Consider the following 23,120-nt stretch of genomic DNA (forward strand, 5'->3'; position numbering starts at 1 on the left):
CCGGTTTCATATTTACACACCTGGTAAACCAGCCTTGGTTTATTAGTTAATGTGACTTTGACAGCTGTCATTTTTAGAAAAAAATAGGTGGACTGACTTTACTTGATAAGACACCTAAGCTGATTGTTTGTAAGTGGTCTGAACCCTGGATAGAAAACAGTTATTGCACAGTCCCATAGGCAAAACTGTCATCCTATTGAATCTCAATAAAGAAAATACCATACTGAATAAAATTTTCACAATATTTTATATTTACACTAGGATTATAATAATAGATTTGAGTGTTATTCTGCCCTTTCTAGCACTGTCACTCTAACATTTGTAGTTGACACATTTTTGAGCACCTCCATTCTCAAAATTACCTTTAGCACTGCTAGAAGTAGTTTTGCTAATGTGCTATAGTTTTGTGAATGGAGGTACTCCAAAATGCATCAAATACAAATGTTAAATGGACAATGCTAGGAAGGGTAGAAAATAACACTCAAATCAAACATATTGAATATTTAGCGACTGTCCATAATCAAAGTATTTACTGACTTACCCAGGATCAGGACCAGGCATTTACTATCTTGTTCTTTTATTTATCCCAATTTAATGCCCTTTTATTTTCCAAGCAGTTGCTCCGTGAGATTTTCTAAATGTTGGGTAACCGTTAGATTGTTAAGTGATGAGATTTATTGCTTTCTCAAGACCAACATTATTTAATAATTTGTGATATTTTGAGGTTTGAAAACAAAACTATGATTAAAACAAGTTCAAAAGTATGTAACAGTAAGTTATAATAACTGATGGCACTGGTAAAAAAAGTAGCTATGGGTTGAGAAAAATGTTTTACATAAACACTGCTACCAGGAATTTGTTGATTAACAAAAATTGTTCATTTAAATAGATAACAGAGTAAATTTAAAAAAATAATAAATTGCCGAAATATATATTTGTTGCAACATATAAAACTAAGACTTCATACGATCAAGATTTCAGTTTTACTTATCAGGTTCAAATAGTTTTACAAGGTGTACAAAAAAGAATACAGGTTTTTTAATTTGTTATATCTCTTGGATGAGGTGTAGGGTGTTGATTTAAGGCTAAAATTGAAGACCAAAAAGGTCAATTTTAATTGCACACATGGTTGTATATTGATTTCCTCTCTTTCCTCTTGACAGCATCACTAGAAAAGATGACAATTCCTGAATAGAAAATCTTCAGTATTTTGCAGTATGCTAAACGTGACTCTATAATTACAGTTCGACGTGTGTTCTGTAGAAAGTTTAACTGTGCTCCTCTAAGTAACAATTCTAAGTAACAATAACATTTGTAGATGGCATAATTAGTTTGAAATGTCTGGATGTGTGTGAAGGGAAGAGTATGGGATGACCAAAGGTGTCTAAAGAAAATGTTGAATACATCAGGGAGTATTTCCACTAGTCCTAAAGATCTGTTAGGAAGACCAGCTGTGAACTACTGGCAGTGACAGTGTAGAATGTTTTAAGGAAATACTTACATATGCATCCATATCATTTACAGGTGTTACAGGTTTGAGTCCACCAACTATGTTGTGCATGCCACTCTTGCAATCAAATTGTTGCAGCACGAAGAAAACAACTTTCTTGAATGTACTGTGTTGTGTTTAATGACGAGTCAACATTTCATCTTAGTGGAAAAGTTAACACACATAATGTCCATATCTGGGGGGTCAGAATATCCCCATGAACTCCTACAATGTGAAAGGGACTCCCCAAAATTAAATGTTTTCTGTGCACTATCCCAACAGCAAGTTTATGGGCCATTCTTTTTCACTGAAACAAGTGTAACAGTAGTTGCCTTGTTTGGATATGCTGTGTCCATAGGCTTTTACCTCGACTGCAAGATGGACCAGAGAATTTTATTTGGCAACAAGATGCCAAAAAAAATAATAATAATAAATAAATTTTATTTTGCATCCTCACTGGCAAAACTCTATACAGGTTGGGTTATGAAATGTTCCCCTACTGCTGGATTAGTCAGCATGCACCCAATGACAGAGCTTGTTTGTGGTGATCTTCAAGACCAATCTGACCCCAAGTGATTTTTTTCCTTTTTGGGTTTTATAAAGGATCTTGTGTATCTGCCTATACTACCTACTGATCTACCCAATTTTAGGCCCAGGATTGAAGCAGCTATTGCTTCCATCACTCCAGACATGTTGGTTAAAGTATGGGACAAACTCTCCTATTGGTTGGATGTGTGCTGTGCGATGAAAGGTGCTCACATTGGACACTTGTAGGGAAAAACTGTGAGAGTTATTCTTTCATCTTATTTGTGACTCATTACTGTAAGTCAAAGTTAAGAGATATTAAATAGCTTCAAAACCCTAATATTCTTTATTGCACACCCTTTATTTCCCTTCATTGTAATAGAATATCAACAGCATTCTGATTCACTTTAATGACCAGTCATAACTTATGGTTTACTGACTCATATACAAAATTTATAATTTAAATTATAACAATGTTGCTATAATTATCTAATTTTAAAAATCAATATCTATATTACCTATTTGTTGTTAAAGTTCCTGTTTTATCTGAACAAATCGCGGTGGCATTTCCCATAGTTTCACAAGCATCCAAGTGTCTCACAAGATTGTTATCTTTCATCATTTTCTACAGAAAAATAAAAATATAAATATGCATAACAATATACACAAACGCACAAATATATATATATAATTAAACAAAGGTACATATTTTTTTTACTTTTATGAAATAAAATTTACATTAAACATGGCATCACAAATAACAAACTTTTATTTTTCCCATACATCATAATTTCCAACTTTTAAGGGTTGATAAAAAAATATTATTTTTCAAATTATCATTTCCATATAGTTCTGCATCTTCCTAGTTGATAGAAAATTACAATTTGATGCACAGTATTTTCTAACTGCTACTGTCAATAAACACAGAACATCTATTATATACATTATTATTAAAGAAAAATGTAAATGAAAACAAGGCTTTGCTAAAACCAAAGAAACATAAAATAAATATGCATGTAGATAGATTCTATAAATTTTTATAAATAAACCATATACACATGTTGTGTGACTTAAATATAACATAGCAAGCGATAGCTTTTAATATTTATACAGAGTGTCCCATATAAAACGCAACCCATCAATCACTCATCCATGAAATTTCAAAAGTCAACCTTACTCCCTTACTTGTTACTGAAATGGACTCGTCCAACATCTGTACATCACGGCGACACAGTAGAACACTACCGATAGTAACAACAATGCAATCATAACGTTCAGTGTATTGCTGGAGACAAGATGGTGTTTTCGCTAGATGAACGTGTTTTCATTGTTGAGTCGTACTTCAGTACGAAATCAGTGGTTACAGTGCAAGATTTGTTTCACCATAAGTACCCAGATAAACCAGCTCCCAACAAAACATCAATATTAAGGTTAGTTGCAAAATTTAGAGAGACCGGTTCTGTTAATATCAAGGAACACAAAAGATCTGCGTCAGTGTTGAATACAGATACAGTCACTGAAATCAAAGACTGATTACTGACAATTACAATTACGACCTTATCACATTCAAACGGTTCATCAACTTCTTGAGCCCGACAAAGAAAAACGGCTACAATAATGTCAATGGTTCCATCGATTTCTGCGTGAGGGAATTAATGTTATGGATTCTTTATTTTTCACAGATGAAGCACGGTTTCATTTGGATGGCTACGTAAACAGCCAAAACAGTAGAATTTGGAGTGCTGAAAATCCCCACATTTATCACGAAAAACAATTACACCCGCAGAAGTTGGGCGTGTGGTGCGCGATATTGCGGAAGAAAATAATCAGTCCTATTTTTTTCGAGTACACCATTAATGCAGAACGATATATCAGGATATTTTATTTCAGTTCATTGCACTCTTGGAAGGGGAAGACAGACACTGCTGGCTACAACATGACGGTGTAACATCGCACTACACAAGTTCAACTTCTGATTTCGCTGAGGAATTCTTTGGTAATTGTGTTATCGGTCGAGGCTTCTGGCCACCAAGATCTCCAGATTTGACTGCGGCAGATTTTTTTCTACGGGGGTTACCTCAAAGAAAAAGCCTACAGCAACAAACCACGAACACTTGAACAATTGAAAGTCAATATTGAACAAGCTGTATTAAATATCCAGCCAGAAACTTTGAAAAAAGTTGCAAGAAACGCTGTAAAAAGAATTGATCTTCAATTGATTTGAATTGTATTCAAGAAGATGGCGGCCACTTCCAACATTTACTCTAAATGTAAGGTAATGGATGGTAATAATAAAAATTACATTTACATAATAATAATTATTACATTAAAATAATAATTATTATTCTGTCAAGCATGTACCAGTGTGGCGGCTACCAAGTTTGCAAGATTACTGTTAACATTGAATGTATTAAATATACTATACTAAATAAACAAAGTAGTAGCCTAATATTTTTTCTGTCTTTCATTCAAAAGAAACTATAATTATAACCTGAAAGATTAATAACTATTAGTTGGGCATCAGCCTCAAAGTAATAAATAAATAAATTTCATATTCTTAATGTATATATAGTGATCAAAAAAATTTACATACCTTTACAGAGTAGGCTAATGAAAGAGTAACAGCTAAAGGTAAACCTTCAGGAACTGCAACGACAAGGACTGTTACACCAATTATCAAGTGCCTTACAAATTCATTAGCATATTTATTTGTCCATGGTTTGTGATTGATCACAAATGTTCGAACACAAAATTGAATTACCAAGATAACAACTGTTAGTACTGCAATTGTTGAACCTGAAAAAATAATAGTATAACTCAATTTTAATTAACAAATCATATAAATTAATCCCTTTGCTGGGCAATTATTAACACCAACAATTAAGTTCCCTCGCCACATTTTTTTCAGGATTCTTTCTTAAGAAGGATTATTTCATGCAATTATTTTATTAACATGCAATTGATATGACAAACATTAAGGTGTAAATGTAATCAAAAAATACTCCTATTGTTAATGAACACTCCTAGTAGAGCTCCTTAAAACTGCAATAAATTGTGAAATACAAAGCCATAATATTTCAGTGGAATAAAACAAAGGAAAATACTGTAAACATAATATTACATCAATCATTACCTCATCAATGATAATAATTAGCAGTGAGTTTATTATATTTAATTAATCATTAATATATCATGCTGCTACAGTAAACTGACAAGTTCTGCAATATAAAGATGTGTCAGAAAATGAAAGCATAAAAGTAGCAGACTGGATGAACATGTACAGGAATTTAAAATAATTTGTGTATATGAAGCGAAAAACTCTGATACAAGGGTACAGAATGAAAAATTACTGAACCACCAACGACCTAAATATCGCAACATAATGATAAAAAAGAAAAAGATAATTGCAGTAAAAATTTGCTGTGTTAAAGAAAAGAATTCACAAGATTTTGAGACCAGTAACATGTAGTGGTATAAATATGCCAAAAATATGATATTTTAAAATATAAATCAAACATAGTTTTAAGTATAATAGATGGTTTTATTCACTCAAAAAATTTTCAACAATGCAAAGGTAGCTTCTACCAGTGGCACTGTTGTTCAATCATGATTAACAGAAATTATTGCCAATAGGTTCTGTTAATCTAGTAAGACTTATATTAAACCTGGACTAAAAATGTATCGCATTTTAACTATTTTAACTGTATCAGCGTATATACATAGTAAATTGCAGTTACATGATTTTATTTGTTCAAACATTACATACAGTTTAAGAATATAAAGATTACACAGTTCTTTTTTGAGTCACATAAAATTTTTAGATCATTATTAATAATACTGTAGATATAGATTGTTTCTAAGAGTGTTAACAAATACTGTCTTTATCACAGTAAAGTTAAAATCATTGCATCACTTTAAATATAAGTTTTAATTACATCTTGACCAAACCTAAGTCTTACAAGTTCACTATTGAAAAGACAGTACTCTATAAATTCTAAACATAAAACATTAAACATAAACATTCATTCAGAAAATAAGTTTCTAAACATAAACAAAAACTGGATCACATCTGCAATATATCTGAATACCACAAACATACAAAAACAAAATAGTATTAATGCAACTAGCAGACACAGGCACAGATGGCTACAATTTAAACACAAGTCTTTCTATGAGGGAAGTCCAAAAAGTAATGAGATAACAGCTGTACTTTGAAAAAAGCTTTATTCTGAATCTACGAGGGATATCTCTAAAGTTAAGACCGCTGGGAAATTTCTCTCCTTAAGGTTGGTGAACCTGTGTTGTTCGTGGCTACACTAGTAATGTACACACTGCATTGTTGTTTGTAAGTTGTAGTATTGTAGTATCTTTGATTATGTGTGAGTTATTATGTTATAAAATTAATAGGAAAATCAATGTTGCCGCCGACTGTGAAATACGTGGAGTCATATGTTTTATACACCATCAAAATGTTAAGCTGGCTGAAATTCATAGGCAGTTGGTTGCTGTGTATGATGACAATGTAAGGAATGAAGGAAACATCCAAAAATGGTGTGAAATGTTTAAAAATAACAGAATTAATGTGCATGAGGAAGAACGTTTGGGGAGGCTATCCATAGTCACTGATAACATGTTGAAATGCGTCGATGATGAAATCAGAAAAGATCATTGCCCAACGATTTTCAATCTGGCCCTTCTTTTTCTTGATATTTCAAGAGCTGTTATTGATCACATTGTTCATGATCATTTACGGCTTCAGAAAAGTTTGTGCACGTTAGGTGCCGCACGTCTTAACGGAACGTCACAAAAAATCTGAATGGGATCTGCTTCGGAATTTTTGATGACCTACACAGTAAAAGGTGATGAGTTCCTTAATTCAATCATTACTGGCGACAAAATGTGGATTTCATATTACATTCCAGAGAGAAAATGGCAGTCAAGTGAATGGCATCATCCTCAATCACCAACCAGACCAACAAAGGTCAAGCCACAGCCACTTGAACACAAATTGATGGCCACAGTCTTTTGGGATCGGTTTGGCATACTGCTGATCGATTTCATGCCACGTAGAACGTCTATAAATCCAGAAGCCTGCTCTGAAATTCTACATAAGTTTCAGCACGCCATTCAAAATCGGTGATGTGGGCAGCTGACTGATGGCATTGCACTGCTGCATGAAAATGCACGTCCACATGTTGCAGGTCTGACACGTGATTTACTGAGAACATTTAGATGGGAAATTTACTATCGCCCACCATATAATCCGGACTTAGCTTCTTCTGATTATCATTTATTTGGGAAATTGAAAGAATTTTTCAGTGGTAAGCAATTCATGGGTAACTATGAACTTAGAAATGCTGTTAATCAGTGGCTAAATGGACTGGAGACAGAAGAATTCAATGAGGGTATATTGAAGATGGTGTATGACTACAATAAATGTCTTAATTCATGTGGCGATTATATAGTGAAGTAGTATAAGGATTGTAGTTTAAGAGAAATAAAAAATATTTACAAAGTTTCCAGAATAAATTTTTTTACAATGAAACGGTCTTTACTTTAGAGATAACCTCTCGTACATTTGCATGTTCCTTTTCAAAATAGTCTCTCTTCAGTGCAACAAACATGATTCAAGTACTTGATCCACTTTTCAAACACAAAATCCAGGCCATCTTTTGAAAACTCTTCGCACTTCATCCCCACAGCTTTTACGACTTCTAAATTTGTCTCAAATTTTCACCCTTTCCAGACTTTTTACATCTCTGGGAACAATCAGAATCGCATGGAGCAACTCGTCAATGGTTACCACATTATGCAAAAAGCATGTTCCTTCCTTCTTGTAGCAAGCCAACAATTCTCCACAGATGAGTACACAGTATTCCATTTGTTTAGGTGTTACAAGCTGTGGAACCCAACAACATGCAACATGTTTTATATGCATCTGCTTGTTTAGAATATTATGAGCACTGCTTTTTGAAATCTGTAGCAGTTCTCCCAACTACTGCACACCAATATGATGATCCTCATGAATGATGATGCTCGCTGATCAATGTGTTCATTTGACCTGCTTTCACCATGGCTTCTACCACTTTCTCATCTAGCCAAAAATGCAGCATGTCAATGAAAACATGTCGCATTTGACACACATTTTTCATTTTTAGTAAATACTTCTTTCAACATTTTACACGTTTCAGAAGTTGTTTTTTTAAATAGAAACAAAACTGAATTGTGTAAAGTTGATTGATATTTTTTCCATGGTAGGCAATTACCCAACACATTTCACAAGAATGATTACTGACATTCAGTGACTACAACAATCAACTTGAAAATGACACAGGAAGTTGACAATACATCTGGGTACTTGTATACATGCAGCATTTCCACTTTGCATGCTTTAAATTTCACTGCAAAAATCAGTGTCATTACTTTATGGACTTTAAAACATTACTTTTTCGTAATTCAAAATACCTGTTACAAATAATTTTTTTATATATATTTTATGAAATAATTTTTATTTAATCATAACTTTGTATATGTTACAATTTAATAGATAGCATTTTCTATTACTAAAAGTGTAAGTTTTTTATAAGAATTCTTAAAATTATGACAAAGTTCATACAAACATCAGCAATACAGTTACCAACTTGAGTTGCTAATTAACTTTTTCTTTTTTTTAATTTTATTTATCTTATCTCTTTTTCCAACATTAGTTCTTTACATTTTATATGAATTTTAATTTATTAATATCATTTTTTTATACAGAGTTATTACAAATGATTTTTCCAATTACAAACTTGAATAACTTATGTTTAATAACACTCATATATATGAAAGTAGCATATCAAAAGAAGGGGAAACTCAAGAGCTTTTGTATTATACTGGGTTAACAACTTACATCACATGTGCTCAATTTGAGCTCCCTGTGTTATGCGACACACATCGACCCTGTAGTCCAATTCCTGTCATACATTTTGTAACACTGGACAATCCATTAATACAATCACCTCTCTTTCTTCCTTTAAATCAATAAGTACTTGCGATCCTGCAGGGACTTTTATAAAAATTTCTTGGCGTTTGTAATTTGTATTTTACAAATTACTGTCAGCCCTTGCAACTTTTAAAAACATATAATCAGTGGATACACTGCAAAACCTAAAATGTTTTTAAACATACATATTATAGTATTGAAATAATAAGTAATTACCTGCATAACCAATTTGTATAGCAAGCTTTGTCAATTTAGCCTGCAAAACTGATTTCTCCTTTTTATGGTCTTCACCACCACCACCACCACCACCACCACCACCACCTCCACCTCCACCACCTGTGTCGCCTCCAGGACCTCCACCTCCTGCGCCTCTATCTGCACTGTCACCTGCTCCAGTAGTAGCACCATCAACAGCAGCAGCATGATTTTCAGTACTGAGTGTGGCAGCTTGTGAACCTCCTCCTGACATCCATCCACACATAAAAATTAATATTTAACTAAATAAATTACTCTTAAATCAATAATAAATTTCCACTCAAACACAACCTATATTTTGTTATTACTGGGAAGATACCTTAATACATTTTTGCTGTCTCAATATATATTTACTTATCTTTGATTACCTGACTGTTTCAACCTTCTATATTAGTATGCTCATCTAATTCTCAAACTGTTTCATTAATGCCAATTACAGCATAAGAAAGTTCATTGGGAAAGAGAACTGACAGTGGAGTTACATTTTAATACTGAAAAATTACATATATCCACTCCATCAATCTTGTTTATTTTTGTTTTTTGTTTTAGAGATCTCTTATTTACTGTTTTCTTCTTGCAATAAATTAATTTCTACTACAAAAAAAAGTCTGCCATACAATAGACAACTTTTTAAATCTACTGGCTATTTTGTTATCCAGGTTTAAAATCGACAAAAAACAATTAATTTTCTTATACCTGAAAAACATTATTCAAGACCCTCCTACAGTTAGTAAATTGAAAAGACTACAGATATTACATCCTAACAGTTTCTGAACTAATGGAATGTCTTAGGGAGTATAATTTTAGAATATAAAAGGACATGTAGCAAGAACAAAATGCTTTCAGTTAATGCTACAGTTAATAAACGTAAGACTAGTTTATTAACTTTACTCTGGCAATCCATAAAGACCATAGATTGCCAGAGTAAAACCAAATCTTGTAGAGATTCTGTTTTGGGGATAAATATATACTGACAGCATTTGTTTGAAGATATAGACTGAAAATGACTTCCACTCTTGATAGGAATATATATAACTTCTTACAACCTTCTAAAACTGGAACACTACTACTAACAACAGTATTATGACAATATCAACATATTAACATCCACATTATACAGAGGTTAAATGATAAAATATTGATACAACAAAAAAATCTTTGAGATAATTCATTAACATAAGATAAATAGCTAAAAACCACTCAGGAACAACCTACAAAACTAAAAATTTGTAACTATATATACATTTTTATTGTAAGCAGATCAGCAGTTGCAGTTATAAAGGAATTGGTAAAAAAAGAGGAAAACATAAACAGCACAGGCAGATTTTTAGAGCTTGGATTGTCTTGTTATGTATATTAAAATTTATACGTTCTGCTTTTATATTTACATTTCATTTTAAAAATTTCTTAATATCAACTAATGATTCTACAATAATCAAAGTATGCATGTAGCTATACATTTTAACTTTTTGTAAATGTTCTTAGTGAATGTACTTTGCAATTTTATTTCAATAACTGATTAGTGTAGTTCATATTTTGTGTTCCATTAACATATTTTAATAATTTATTATTTTTTTATTAAACTACTTCTACAAGCAATTAATTGTTGCTAAAACAGGATGATAAAACACTATAACTTTCTAATAAAATCAGTTTTTAATGTTTAAAAAATATATATAACTTGTGTTTGAGCAGTTAATAAATCCCCAAAATAGATATAGTATATTCACTTACTTTAAAATTATTCATATATATGAGTTCAAGAATGTAATAATAAAATGTTAATTATTTTTGAATACATTATGAAAGGCAATTTTAATTAATTTAGAAGTGTTCAGATATTTTTCCTTATAACTAATTCACAAGAAAATAGTGTTACTGTAATATTTATGTAAATAGATTATAAAAAATAATTTATTTAATACCATCCTAAATTAAAAATAAAAATGAACAATTTTAAAATAAATGAGAACTTTTTTAAATATGCAGATTAATAATTAAATAATTCAAGAAAATTAGCATAACTTTAAACTTAATTTTAATTAATCTTATTACACTGGTGAGTAGGTTTAGCATTTAGCAACTTTGTAAAATATTTGTTTAAAGAAAAAAGCATGATTCCTAATATTATAACAATTTAGTACAAAAAATATACATTAATTAAAATTAACAGTTTTTGAATACATGTACTATACAAACAATAAGTATATTATAACACATTATGAAGAAATAGTGAATGATTTATTAAATAAAAGTATTATAATGCATTCTTTAGAAAAATCGGTCTGTAGATTTGGTAATAATTTTTCGACAAAACAGAAAAGACATACTATCAGTTCAATAAAAGATGATTATATCTTTATTAAAAGTACTGAAAGATATTTAGATTATTTGAAAATATTGTATTTTATTTTCTAAAAAAAAAATCTTCAGATTATAAAATGCAACACAGAGTGTAAATTTATATTAAGAATAAAATCTGATAAAAAATTAAAACAGAGAAATAACTAATCATTAATATTTTAGACCAATTACAGTAATACAACTATAAAAATATATATATATGTATACATATTTGTAGGATATCAATAACAACTTTTTGGATAAACCAATGTTAAACTTTAATGTGACAAGTTTCAAAAAATTGACTTCAAGAAAGACTCAAGAAGTGGCTAAAGGCTAAATAAACAGATTGGAGTAGGTTGTAGTATAAAAAAAGAAGAAAAATGTGATTTATTTTAAAGCTCATTAACTATAACATTAAAACAAGTAAGTAAAACTAACATTGTACAACATTTCTTTAAAAATTAAAAATCTACAGGATTTTTCTGAACACTCAATATACTGTTTTTGTGGGAAATGCAAAAATATTACAATCTGTAGAGCAAGTAACAGAAATTACAAGAGAATAATCAAATAAAGAAAACTGAATGTTGACAATTTTTCAACTGATGATAGCACAAAAGAAGTACCAAACTTACAAGAAATATAAATTCCTGGCTGCATAGAATAATTACAATATTCCCGTACTTTATAACTTATAAAAATAAGATTTAGGGAGATATTTCTAAGGCTTTTGTTGATTTCTTTAGATTTCTGTTTCAAAAGTCTAAAGGGATTTTGTTTCATATAGATGCTACTCAATGCTATTTTTACAGTCACACAATGGGTAGAAAAGAACACAGACGATTTAACGCACTGCCCAACAAATTCTTTCCAATGAATCAGACATAAAGTGAGATAAGCATGATTTTAATTAATAAAACATCACAAAATAAATTTGAACCTATATTTTTCCTGAAATCCATCTTGATCATTCTACAATTATCTATGGAAGTAAACAAGTCTGTAAAATTGAAAATTTCTTAAAAAAACGGAAAGAAAAAATCAAGTTAAACTTTTATTTTGGATCTTGAATATGAGGGAAAACTAAACTCCTTTATGGTCTGATAGATTCACAACACTTGCAGTATATTCTTGGGGAATAGCATCATGAAATCAATTACATAAGTTAACTTGTTTAAGACTAACAAATTTGCTTTATGCTGGACACTATAAATTAATGTACTGATTTTTCTATTTGTTCTAGTCATTCTTAGGGTCGTGACATGTGTAAAGCAGCTGAGTCACAAGAAGCATCTGTCAGAGTCGCTTTCTCTGAAAATAATGATGTTTGCTATATATACTCTATGATGAACAGAGTGAAATTATCACTTACACAGTTTCATGTTGCTCAATTCTAAATACCAACACATGCCAGTCCGGTGACTCTAAGATGTAATACAACTACATATGTTGCAGTGTGATTAACAGAAAAAGGCTGTAACAAACTAATTAAGATCCTGTATTTGATTAAACCTGTATTGAGTATCCTGTAGGGCATCTTGATTATCATATTAATTAATTAAAAACACAGAAGACTTACTATTCAGATAATCCTGCTAATCCTGTTAGCATTTATATCAACAAAATATGGTAGAACATGACAAGTGGGATTATAGCACAACGATTTAAGAAGAAAATGCAATTTCATATTAATAAAAAAAAACAAAAAACAAATACAACAACCATGTTACGCGTTTATTGTTTTAATGAACACATATGATAAATATCCTGCAAGAAAATAAAACATTTTAATATAAAGTAAAAATAAAATTCATAAATAAATAATCAGATTAAAATACTCATAAATAAATTAATCACACAAATATTTCCACAACTTACAAAATCATTAACAATATTAATAATAAATTAGTAATCAATGTAAATCAATCAATAAATAATTAATAATAGTTATAAAAATCAGCAGGCATTATGTTAAAGATAAATAAAATGAGACAGTAGAACCCGGCTCTGAATCATTTTATATTAACTAATAAATTAAATGCTCTAATTTAAGGCACTAAGTAAGAAATAAAATGTCTATGCTGATTATCTACAAGGTGACAATACAACTAATAATTTGCACAGTTAAGTGTGCTGACAGCTAAAAAAAAATAGAAAAATAAAATAAAATCAGCACACTAAATTATCAATAGTGCTATAAAATATAAACATGCTACAATAAATAAAATATTAGGTATGATTTTTTTCCCAATAAGCAGGCACTTCTACTTAATAAAATATGAATAATTTTTCATACAGTGAAAACATTTTACAGCGATTAATATTTCAAATCTATAAAAAAAGTATAGTAACTAACATTAACATTAAAAATAAAATTACCAATATTATTACATTACATAATTTAATCTCAAAAATGTTACCTTGACACCACTCTTTCTCGATTTTTAATTTTACATGCTTACAACCTTTTTCAAAAGTATATTTCCATTTTCTTGAACAAGCAAATTGTTGAATTGTTGTAACACACAAAATAATCTTCATTAAATCTGATTACACTAATAAACATAATTTTTGTTTCCTAACATGCAATACATGATTTTAATCTGTTCTTTGATGCAGAAAACAAACATGAACTCAGAATCTTTCTATTGCACACCATTTTTGAAAAAAATTTAAATTTTAATTAAAGGATTTTTTTAATTTTTCAACATTTCATTTTTAGCATTTTAAGCTCCTATATTGTATTTTGTTAGCTCATTTTTTATTGTTTAACTTTGTTAAAATAATTTGTAAGCTATAAATAAACAATACTAGGCAAAGAATTAAATCATATCATAATCACATATGACATCATATCTAATACTGAAGAGTGAGCCTTCACGGACAAGATTAATCATGTCTGTGCAAGTCTAAACATGTAGCTGAATACACAGCTGTGTTGTTTATATTAAGCACTGGATTTGGAATGAATTAATTTTGTTCAGTCTTAAGTTGTTAACAGTGCAGTGTCATAATGCCTTGAAATTGTGTAAATTATGTGGATGCCTTTTGTTATGTATGTGGGAGTTTACTGTAAAATCAAATAGAAAAAACATTACACCTTTAATTAAAAAAGCATATCATTTGTACTTTCAGTGTAAAATTGGTGATCAGGATAAGACATAGGCTCCTCATGTAGCATGCATTAATATTTAACAGGATGGCTGAAAGGTACACAGAAGGCATTGCCATTTGATGTACCTATGGTTTGGCGTGAACCAAAGGATCATGCAAACGATTGTTACTTTTGTTTAACAAGTGTTTCTGGAATTTCTATAAAATCTAAACATACTGAAAAATATCCTTCATTGCAATCTGCAATCAGGCCTGTACCTCATGGTGAAATTATTCCAGTTCCTGAGCCACCTGTGAATGTATGTTTCGAAAGCAGTGATGAAGAATCAGGCAGTACTGAAGAAGACAACAATGATTTTGATTTTGAATTATCTTCCAATAAGTCATATCTTACAACAAAAGGTGAATAAATGACTTGGTTAGGGATTTAAAAATTTATCAAAAAGTCAAGCTGAACTGTTAGGATCAAGACTGCAAAGTTGGAATTTACTTCAAAAAAATACAAAACTTTCGGGCTTTCGAAGCCGACAAAAACAACTTTCTCAGTACTTTATTGATGAAAATAATTTGGTTTATTGCACAAATACTGACAAGCTTATGTTGCACTTAGGACAAGTTAATAAACCTGAGGACTGGTGCCTTTTCATAGATTCGTCCAAGTACAGTTTAAAAGTGGTTCTACTACACAACAGTAACAAATATCCTTCGATACTAATCACTTATGGTATTAATTTGAAAGATAATACAATGTAATGAAAGACGTTCTTGAAAAAATAAATTTAAAAAATCATAACTGGAATATATGTGGTGATTTGAAAGTTATAGCTATTTTATTAGGCATGCAGTTAGGCTATACTAAGTATATGTGTTTTCTTTGCAAATGGGACAGCCGAGCTAGGGATAAACATTATGTTACCAAAGATTGGAAGAAACGAGACAACTTAACTCCAAGTGGGAAAAATATTATTCATGAGCCCTTAGTTGAACCCAAAAAATATTTTTACCTCCTCCATATCAAGCTAGGACTAATGAAAAATTTTCTAAAAGCAATGAAGAAGGATAGTCCTGGATTTTTGTACACCAGGCAGAAATTTCTGAATGTAAGTGAAGGAAAAATTAAAGAAGGAATATTTGTTGGTCCTCAAATAAGAGAGTTGGTCAAAGATGATATATTTAACTCAATGTCAAATAATGAAGAAAGTGCAGCTTGGACGACTTGGACAACTTCATTTAAAGACGTTTGCAAAAATCTTCTTGGCAAACAAAAATCTGACAATTACCACTATATTTTTAATTAAGTTAAGTGACGAACATGGTGAACATTTCCACCAAGACATTTCGGTGATGGAAAGCCGCTATAAAGATAAATCGAATACTAACATGCTAGCCGATTACTGTTTGCCATTAATTCGGGATGTGCCTGAGGCTATTTATAAAAGAAAAGCATCAGCAAAATCATTCTAACACAAATATGGCCATGTAAAATTATACATTTTATAGATTTTAATTATATTTTCCCTTAACTTTTTTTGAAGCGTAATTTACTTGAAACTAAGGGTGATAGAAAAATTGTATTTACAGATCTGTAATGTATGCAAAAAAGTAATTCAAGAAATGGTATCACACTTAGAGAAACATTACTGTTTTTTTGTCTATCAGTGTTATCATTATATAAGTATTAAAAACAAACTATTTTTTCTCATAGTTTTTGTATCTAATGAAATTTGTTCATTGCTTATCTATATACGTATTCTCCAAGCGCTGATTAATTTAATTTGAAAATTCACAGTATTATTCAAATTTACTTATTCACAGCATTTCATAGTATTATTCGATAGAAAACTGTAACAGAGTACCATAATAGGATATGACAACAATTAATAAATATATATAAAGATAACAGTTACTTACAAACAGAATCACAAAATTTACGTGAAACTACAGAATATAACATATTAAACAAAAAATAAGAAAGGTCACTGAATAACAGTGCGTCACTTAACTAATTGCTTAGTTAAGTCAATTCAGTCAAGTCAATTAAATCCAAATGTTTTGTAACTGGAAAAATAATTCTTATTCAAATTTTTATTATGATCAGATTTATACTAAGATACGAAAAGAAACTAAACATGGAGGGTTGGTATTAGTAATTCATAGATGAAGATATATAAACTGAATATAACAATTAATATAAACAGATTTAAAAAAGATATTCAGATATTTCCTATTACCAAAACAGAATTTGAATCTTGCAATCAACTAGAGAAAACAACTCTTAGCTGTGATTTATTTCTTTCCAATATTTTGGTGATATACAAGGGAATCAACACACACCTTTGTTACAATACAGTCAGAGGGAGGACAAGAATGTGATTAATTATAAAGAATGCTGAAGAAGATGCAGACAGGCTGGTCAGGGTTTGAGAGTTTCCTAGTAGACCAGTAAAACCGCAGATAACTAAATAAAAAAATAAAATATTAACTCAACTCACCTCAAAACTCAATAACCAGTTTTACCAGTGATAGAGTGGGGAAAAAACTATTGTATAAAACGAAAGAAAGAGGCTTTGAAATAAAAATGAGAAGTTACTAGACTGGCAAACTAACAGTTACTAGGAGAAATGCTGTAACCGGTCTGTCCACAAAGTTATCTGAAATCAATTTTTTTTTTTTTTTAATTATTTTATACACAGTAGTGTAAATGAATATTCATTTTATATTCTTTGCAGTAAACACATTATTTATAGAAGAAAAACATTTGATTTAAGTGTTATTTTCTGCCTTTCTTATCACTGTCATTCTAACGTTCATATTTGACATGTTTCAGAGAACCTCCATTCTCAAAGCTATTTTTAGCACTCATGAGTAGATTTGAGAATGGAGGTACTCCAAAAACCATAAACTACGAATGTTAGATTGACATTGCTAGGAAAGACAAAAAAAACACTCAAATTGATTATAATAATCCTAGTAGTAATATAAAATACTGTGAAAAAATAAAATTTTCATATATGTGTGTAAAATATCCCCTTTAAAATAATGAATACACATAAATCTGTCGCTACAATCGCTACAAAAAAAAAATATCTGACCAAAATACATTTAAAAGATGCTCTCACTTTTTATAGTCTCATTATTAAATATCTCTACTTACTTAACTGAATAGCTAACACCAGAATACAAAGCAAATGATCAGAAGAGATCAAAATAAAATAAGAATCGCAGCTTTTATTCTTTTAAACTTTGAAAATCTGGATAATCAATAAAATATCAGATTAGCTATTGAGATTGCAATAAATGTGAAGTATAAGATACAGAAACTTATTCAAAATCCTTTTTAAAATAAATGATGAACTCACATTGCACATGCCTTACAATTTGATTGGTTCTGAAGAAAATAGGCCAAACAATTAGAGATTAGTTCTATAATATGGTCACTAACTAATTCCTCGCATTTCTTAAAATCAGGCATGAACAACATCTTATATTAGTAAATAAACAAATTCATTTAACTGATGGGTCTATTATCTATAATATTTAATGATCAACAAGTATCACAAAAATCTAAACTTTCCAGTTTGAAAAAAAAAATTAAAGTCATTGTACTGTGTGTATTTCATAATACTATACCTACTTTAAATTACTGAAATCAAACCAAAATTTCAAAAGGAATAGGGTTCTGAAGTTTCAGAATAATAATGTATATATATTTTTAAATATCCCAATACTATATCAGTCCAGATAGTCTGGACTGATATAGTACAACAGGATAAACAGGATAAATAAACAGGGTAATTCTGTATCTGGAAACCATCATGACATATGTTATACCAGATGACTCTGAAGTTAAAGGAAGGTCAGTAAACAACAAAAACACATAGATGATAATATGTTCCTAACAGAAAATATGAGAATTAACCAAAAATAATATAAAATAGACATTTCATAACTAGAAGAAGAATGCGTGGGAAACAAAATTTCTTTATGAATCAACATACTTGATCCTGATGTTAATCTAACTTAATATCAGTTGAATTATGGTTATTTATATATAAACTGATTTGGTATTCATATATAAATATAAATTTCTAGATTCTTTAGTTAATCAGCTTCTATTTAACATAAATATGAAGACAAGAAATTATACTCTGTAACCTCATAAGAATGGAAAAATTGCTCTTTGGTGGCAAAGCATTAAGCACTAATTAAGAATATGAATGCTAAGACATAATTTATAATCCCCCTAATGGTAAATCATTTATACACACAACCGTACACATATATGCCACATCAAAGAGAAATCATTCTGAATATGATAAAAAGATCCAATTTTACTCTAAGAAATATGTAAATATTTACTACATAGATGAAATAAAAGGAATGAATAATACAGAACAGGGTTGAGAGCCAAGTTTTACCTGTGTTGGCAGAGAATGTTTTTAATATCAATTTAACCAGAGAACCTCTTTATAAAAAAAAGAAACATATTTTACTGTCGAACACACAATAAAAACGTTTGGAACACTGCTTAATAGGACTTATTGATATGTTGAATGCCTGTCAGCCAGTTCAGGACTCCTTCCCATCCAAATAAAAAGATAGAATATTGGCTAAAATGCCTATTAGTTAAATCAGTCCTGTTAATCCTAAAATTTAAATTTTAAAGAAAATAATAGCGTCGGGAATAATATCGCTGATAATTATTTGTACCTTTTTTAAAAAGCATCTTCACATCTAAAAAATTAAGTAATAATTTTTTTTAAATTCAAACTGTTAATTATTTGTCTTTAAATGAGGCATGCATGATTAGGAAGGAAGCAGTCTTGCAATCCTTCATCTTGTGAATAGTGTAATACCCTTCCACTTCTAAATTTAGGAAATTCACCAATTTTTTCACATAATTATGCATTTTATCATAAAATGTTACATCATTTATGTTATCTTTATTATTTTTGTACAAATAAGAAAATAAGCAGATATCTTAAGCCCTATAAAGATGATAGGACAGTTTAGCATCCTCAATCAGATTTTAATCTTTTTATTCAATTTCTTCATAGATAGAGAAACATTTTTTGTTAGGAAGGCAGCAAAATGATATGTGAATTTTATGAAAAAAAAAAAAATATATATATATATTTATACATTTATAAACTTTTTTCTAATAGCTGTATGGCATATTTTCATTCCAGAGTAAATATTATTTTAAAAAACTTGAAAATACCTGTCATATCTAAAACCTTAAACCATTCTTTACTAATTTTGTAATAAGTTTTTACTATCACATTAAGATGGATAAAAATTTACATATTTGACAAAAAAATAACATTTCAAAAATTGACATAAAAGGTCCAAAGTAAAATGAATAACTAGCTCCAACTCTTCTAATCAAATGGTTCCATAGCATCTTGAATGTTTATTAGAGTAACATGCTGTTAATAAAAGGGTATGAAGAGTAAATGCCAATAGCTGATTACACATTTAATAAGTATGTTTCTCATATTATTTCCTTTCACTAGAAATTACTGCTAGAAGTAGACCAAACACCACATATGGCATTTCTAAGTCCTCATCTTTAAAAGATTTTTCTTTATCTATAACATGTTTTTATATTATTCAGCAGCTACATGGTCTGCTTCTGATGCTTCTTCATTTCGGTTCATTCTCCAACAGTATTTTACATTAAAATATGTGTCACTCAAATCATCTATGCAACATGTAGAAATCTATGTTCACTGTAAGTCCTCACCATTCACACCTCTCCTGATCACCAAATCAATGCCACACAAATCCCATAAAATAAAAATCCATGAACTGCTATACAAGAAAATATATCTGTATTTGATTACAGAGTTTTACCCGGGGTTATCGGGTTTTACCCGATAGGCATTTCATCGATATTAAACAGTATTCCCCAGTAAATAGGAATGTGCTCCAAAAATTACACAAAGGATGTGTTTAGCTACACGTGCTGGCATCACAATTATGGACTTATCAGGATAGGACACACACCCGCAGAACCCAAAATTGGAAAGAAAACATCAAGGGTAAGTAAAATGTTTTGATCAGTAAAAAATGATACTACCCTAAGAAAACGTAGCACAAGATAAACAACCTTGCCTGAAGGATAGTTCAAGGCCACTTCTGGTCAGTAGGCACCTACTATCACATATCCTTTAGGAGTTCTGTTAATTTTTAACTAAGATTAGAATGAAACTTTACCAATCAACAATTTTGCATAGGCTAGATTAAATATTTACTGCAATAATAACTGCTTCTGCAGAAATTAAACAGATATCTGAAAACACGTTTGAGGTGCCTAAAGAAACAACCTTATCCATCCTTGGAATTATGAGATGTGCAAGTATCAAAGTGAACTGATAACCATTCAGTCAAATACAAAGAGGGCAAAGAAAACTTAAATAAAAAAATTTTTCTTCCCAAGAACTGGCTTCTACCTAGTTGCCGAACTAATAATTCGAAAAGCAAGATAAAATTACAATACATCCTCGACAAAATAATTTTTTTTAAAAATATTCAGCAGATTAAATACTGAACTAATAATACAAAGCTGAAAAAAAATGATCTATATGTTATAATGAAATATCTACTTAAAATCATTCGATAAATAAATCCAATATCACTTCTTGGAGAACAATAATAAAAACTAAAACTGTAAACTTTTTCACTGTATTGAATGTCGAATAAGCAGTAATAAAATTAAATGTATATAACCTTTATAAAACAGTTTTTTGGCAATGCACCGTGCTCATCATGCTATAAATGGGGCAGGGCCTAATATATATACTGAACTCTTAATTCTCTACTCCTTCAACAAAACAGAGCAGAGTTCCACTGTGGGTTAGAACTTAAAAAAATAAAAAAAACATAAATAAAAATAAACAAAAAATAAAATAAAACAAAAAGTCACCTGGCAAACTCTTCTTCTTGCGCTGCTTTTTAGCTTCTGAAGAGGGGTCGCATGCAAAAGGAAACGCATTAGTAAAAACATACAGAAAAAACACAAGGGTCACACTTTTTTAAAAGTTATATTATGTGGTATAAATTCAAGCCAACACAAAGTATGTGCTAGATATAACTATTTCCAAACATTGACATTTAATCAATTTTCAAAAAAATAAAAAAATAAAAATAAACACAAATTAAACATTCCTAGGGTGTTTCCACAAAAAATTAATATTAATAAGAAAGAACAAAGAAATAATGAATAAAATAAAACAAACTGCCGGATAATTTAACACAAGTAACAAGTAAAGTTGTTCATAAATATGTTTGAAATCTTATTTTCTTTCTGGATTTTCAAACAAGCAATAAATATTTCATCTAGCTGAATAATAATAATAATAATAATAAAAGGAAAAAAGCAATAACAATTTTTTCCATCTAATATTGCACACAGCTCAAGTTGTCCCAAAAGCAAACTATTTAGCACATTAATATCTATACAAACTGTAAGAGGCTCAAGTCCAATGAAACCTTTCATAAATAAGCAGTAAAAGATAAAAAAAAAAAAAAAAAACAGAGCTTTATGCATTCAAATACAACTAGAAATGAGTTCAACATTTTACTTATTAATTATGGTACTTTTATTATATAATATTATATACTTATTTATTTTATTATTATTTTTTTTATGAAACAGTATTGTTTATAAGAAAATTTATTTAGTTTTTAAAGCAGTTTTCTGAGTGAGGGGAAAAATAAAATAAATTTAATAATTAAAGTTAAATTTGCCACAGAAAAACATAAAATAAAAATCTACAATACAAAAAAGAACTTATTTACAACTGTACTGAAAAGAAAAGGAAAATTGTGTTTAATCCTTTGTGTGAACATTTTATAATATTACTGTACTTAAATGCACAACAATATAGTTGTCTATAACTACAATCAATACTCATTTACTAAGTACATTTTTTTGATTACAAAACCAATGAGTAATTAATTAAAACAAAGATATTTATAATATTAAAAAAAATCCAGTAGAAAAAATTCAGGAAAAGTAAACAGGTTGATAATTTTTTTATACAGTATTATGGATAAAAACTGCTTCCACATAAACTGAAGTAACACATTTACGTAGTAATTTTTTTTTTTTACATTACAAAATTACAATAAAAGGTTATGTCTGAAAATTAAGAAATATTTTCTTTTTTTTTGTTGAAAGCATTAGCTTTTCCATACGTTCATACTTTTGCACATTTAATAATTGATTGACTCACTTAACTAATATTCTGTAAGTGTCCAGATATTAAGTACAACTTTGTTCATTTGGAATCCTAAGGGAGCTGCATTCCTTGTTTGTGTTCTGGTGTACCTGTACCTTGTTACATCCCTGAACTGCTATGCCTGGATGTGTCATTAATTAAAACCCAATAACAGAATATT

General features: G+C 29.7%; 1 protein-coding gene across 9 annotated transcripts in view; it reads right to left on the reverse strand.

The window, feature by feature from the left end:
• PMCA (plasma membrane calcium-transporting ATPase 3) overlaps positions 1-23,120 on the reverse strand; it is a 762,833-nt gene that overhangs the window by 170,879 nt on the left and 568,834 nt on the right. For 8 of the 9 annotated variants that reach the window (XM_075362205.1, XM_075362203.1, XM_075362206.1 and 5 more), the window contains 4 exons: positions 21,643-21,678; positions 9,216-9,461; positions 4,608-4,810; positions 2,533-2,639 (listed from right to left, as the gene is read on the reverse strand). In XM_075362205.1, coding sequence (XP_075218320.1) covers positions 2,533-2,639; positions 4,608-4,810; positions 9,216-9,461; positions 21,643-21,678 — 592 coding nt within the window. The remainder of the gene's footprint in view (positions 1-2,532; positions 2,640-4,607; positions 4,811-9,215; positions 9,462-21,642; positions 21,679-23,120) is intronic. The other variant, XM_075362204.1, reaches the window with a different exon arrangement.

The sequence above is a fragment of the Lycorma delicatula genome, chromosome 4 (genome assembly GCF_047948215.1).
Source record: "Lycorma delicatula isolate Av1 chromosome 4, ASM4794821v1, whole genome shotgun sequence".
In the NCBI taxonomy this organism is placed as follows: domain Eukaryota; kingdom Metazoa; phylum Arthropoda; class Insecta; order Hemiptera; family Fulgoridae; genus Lycorma; species Lycorma delicatula.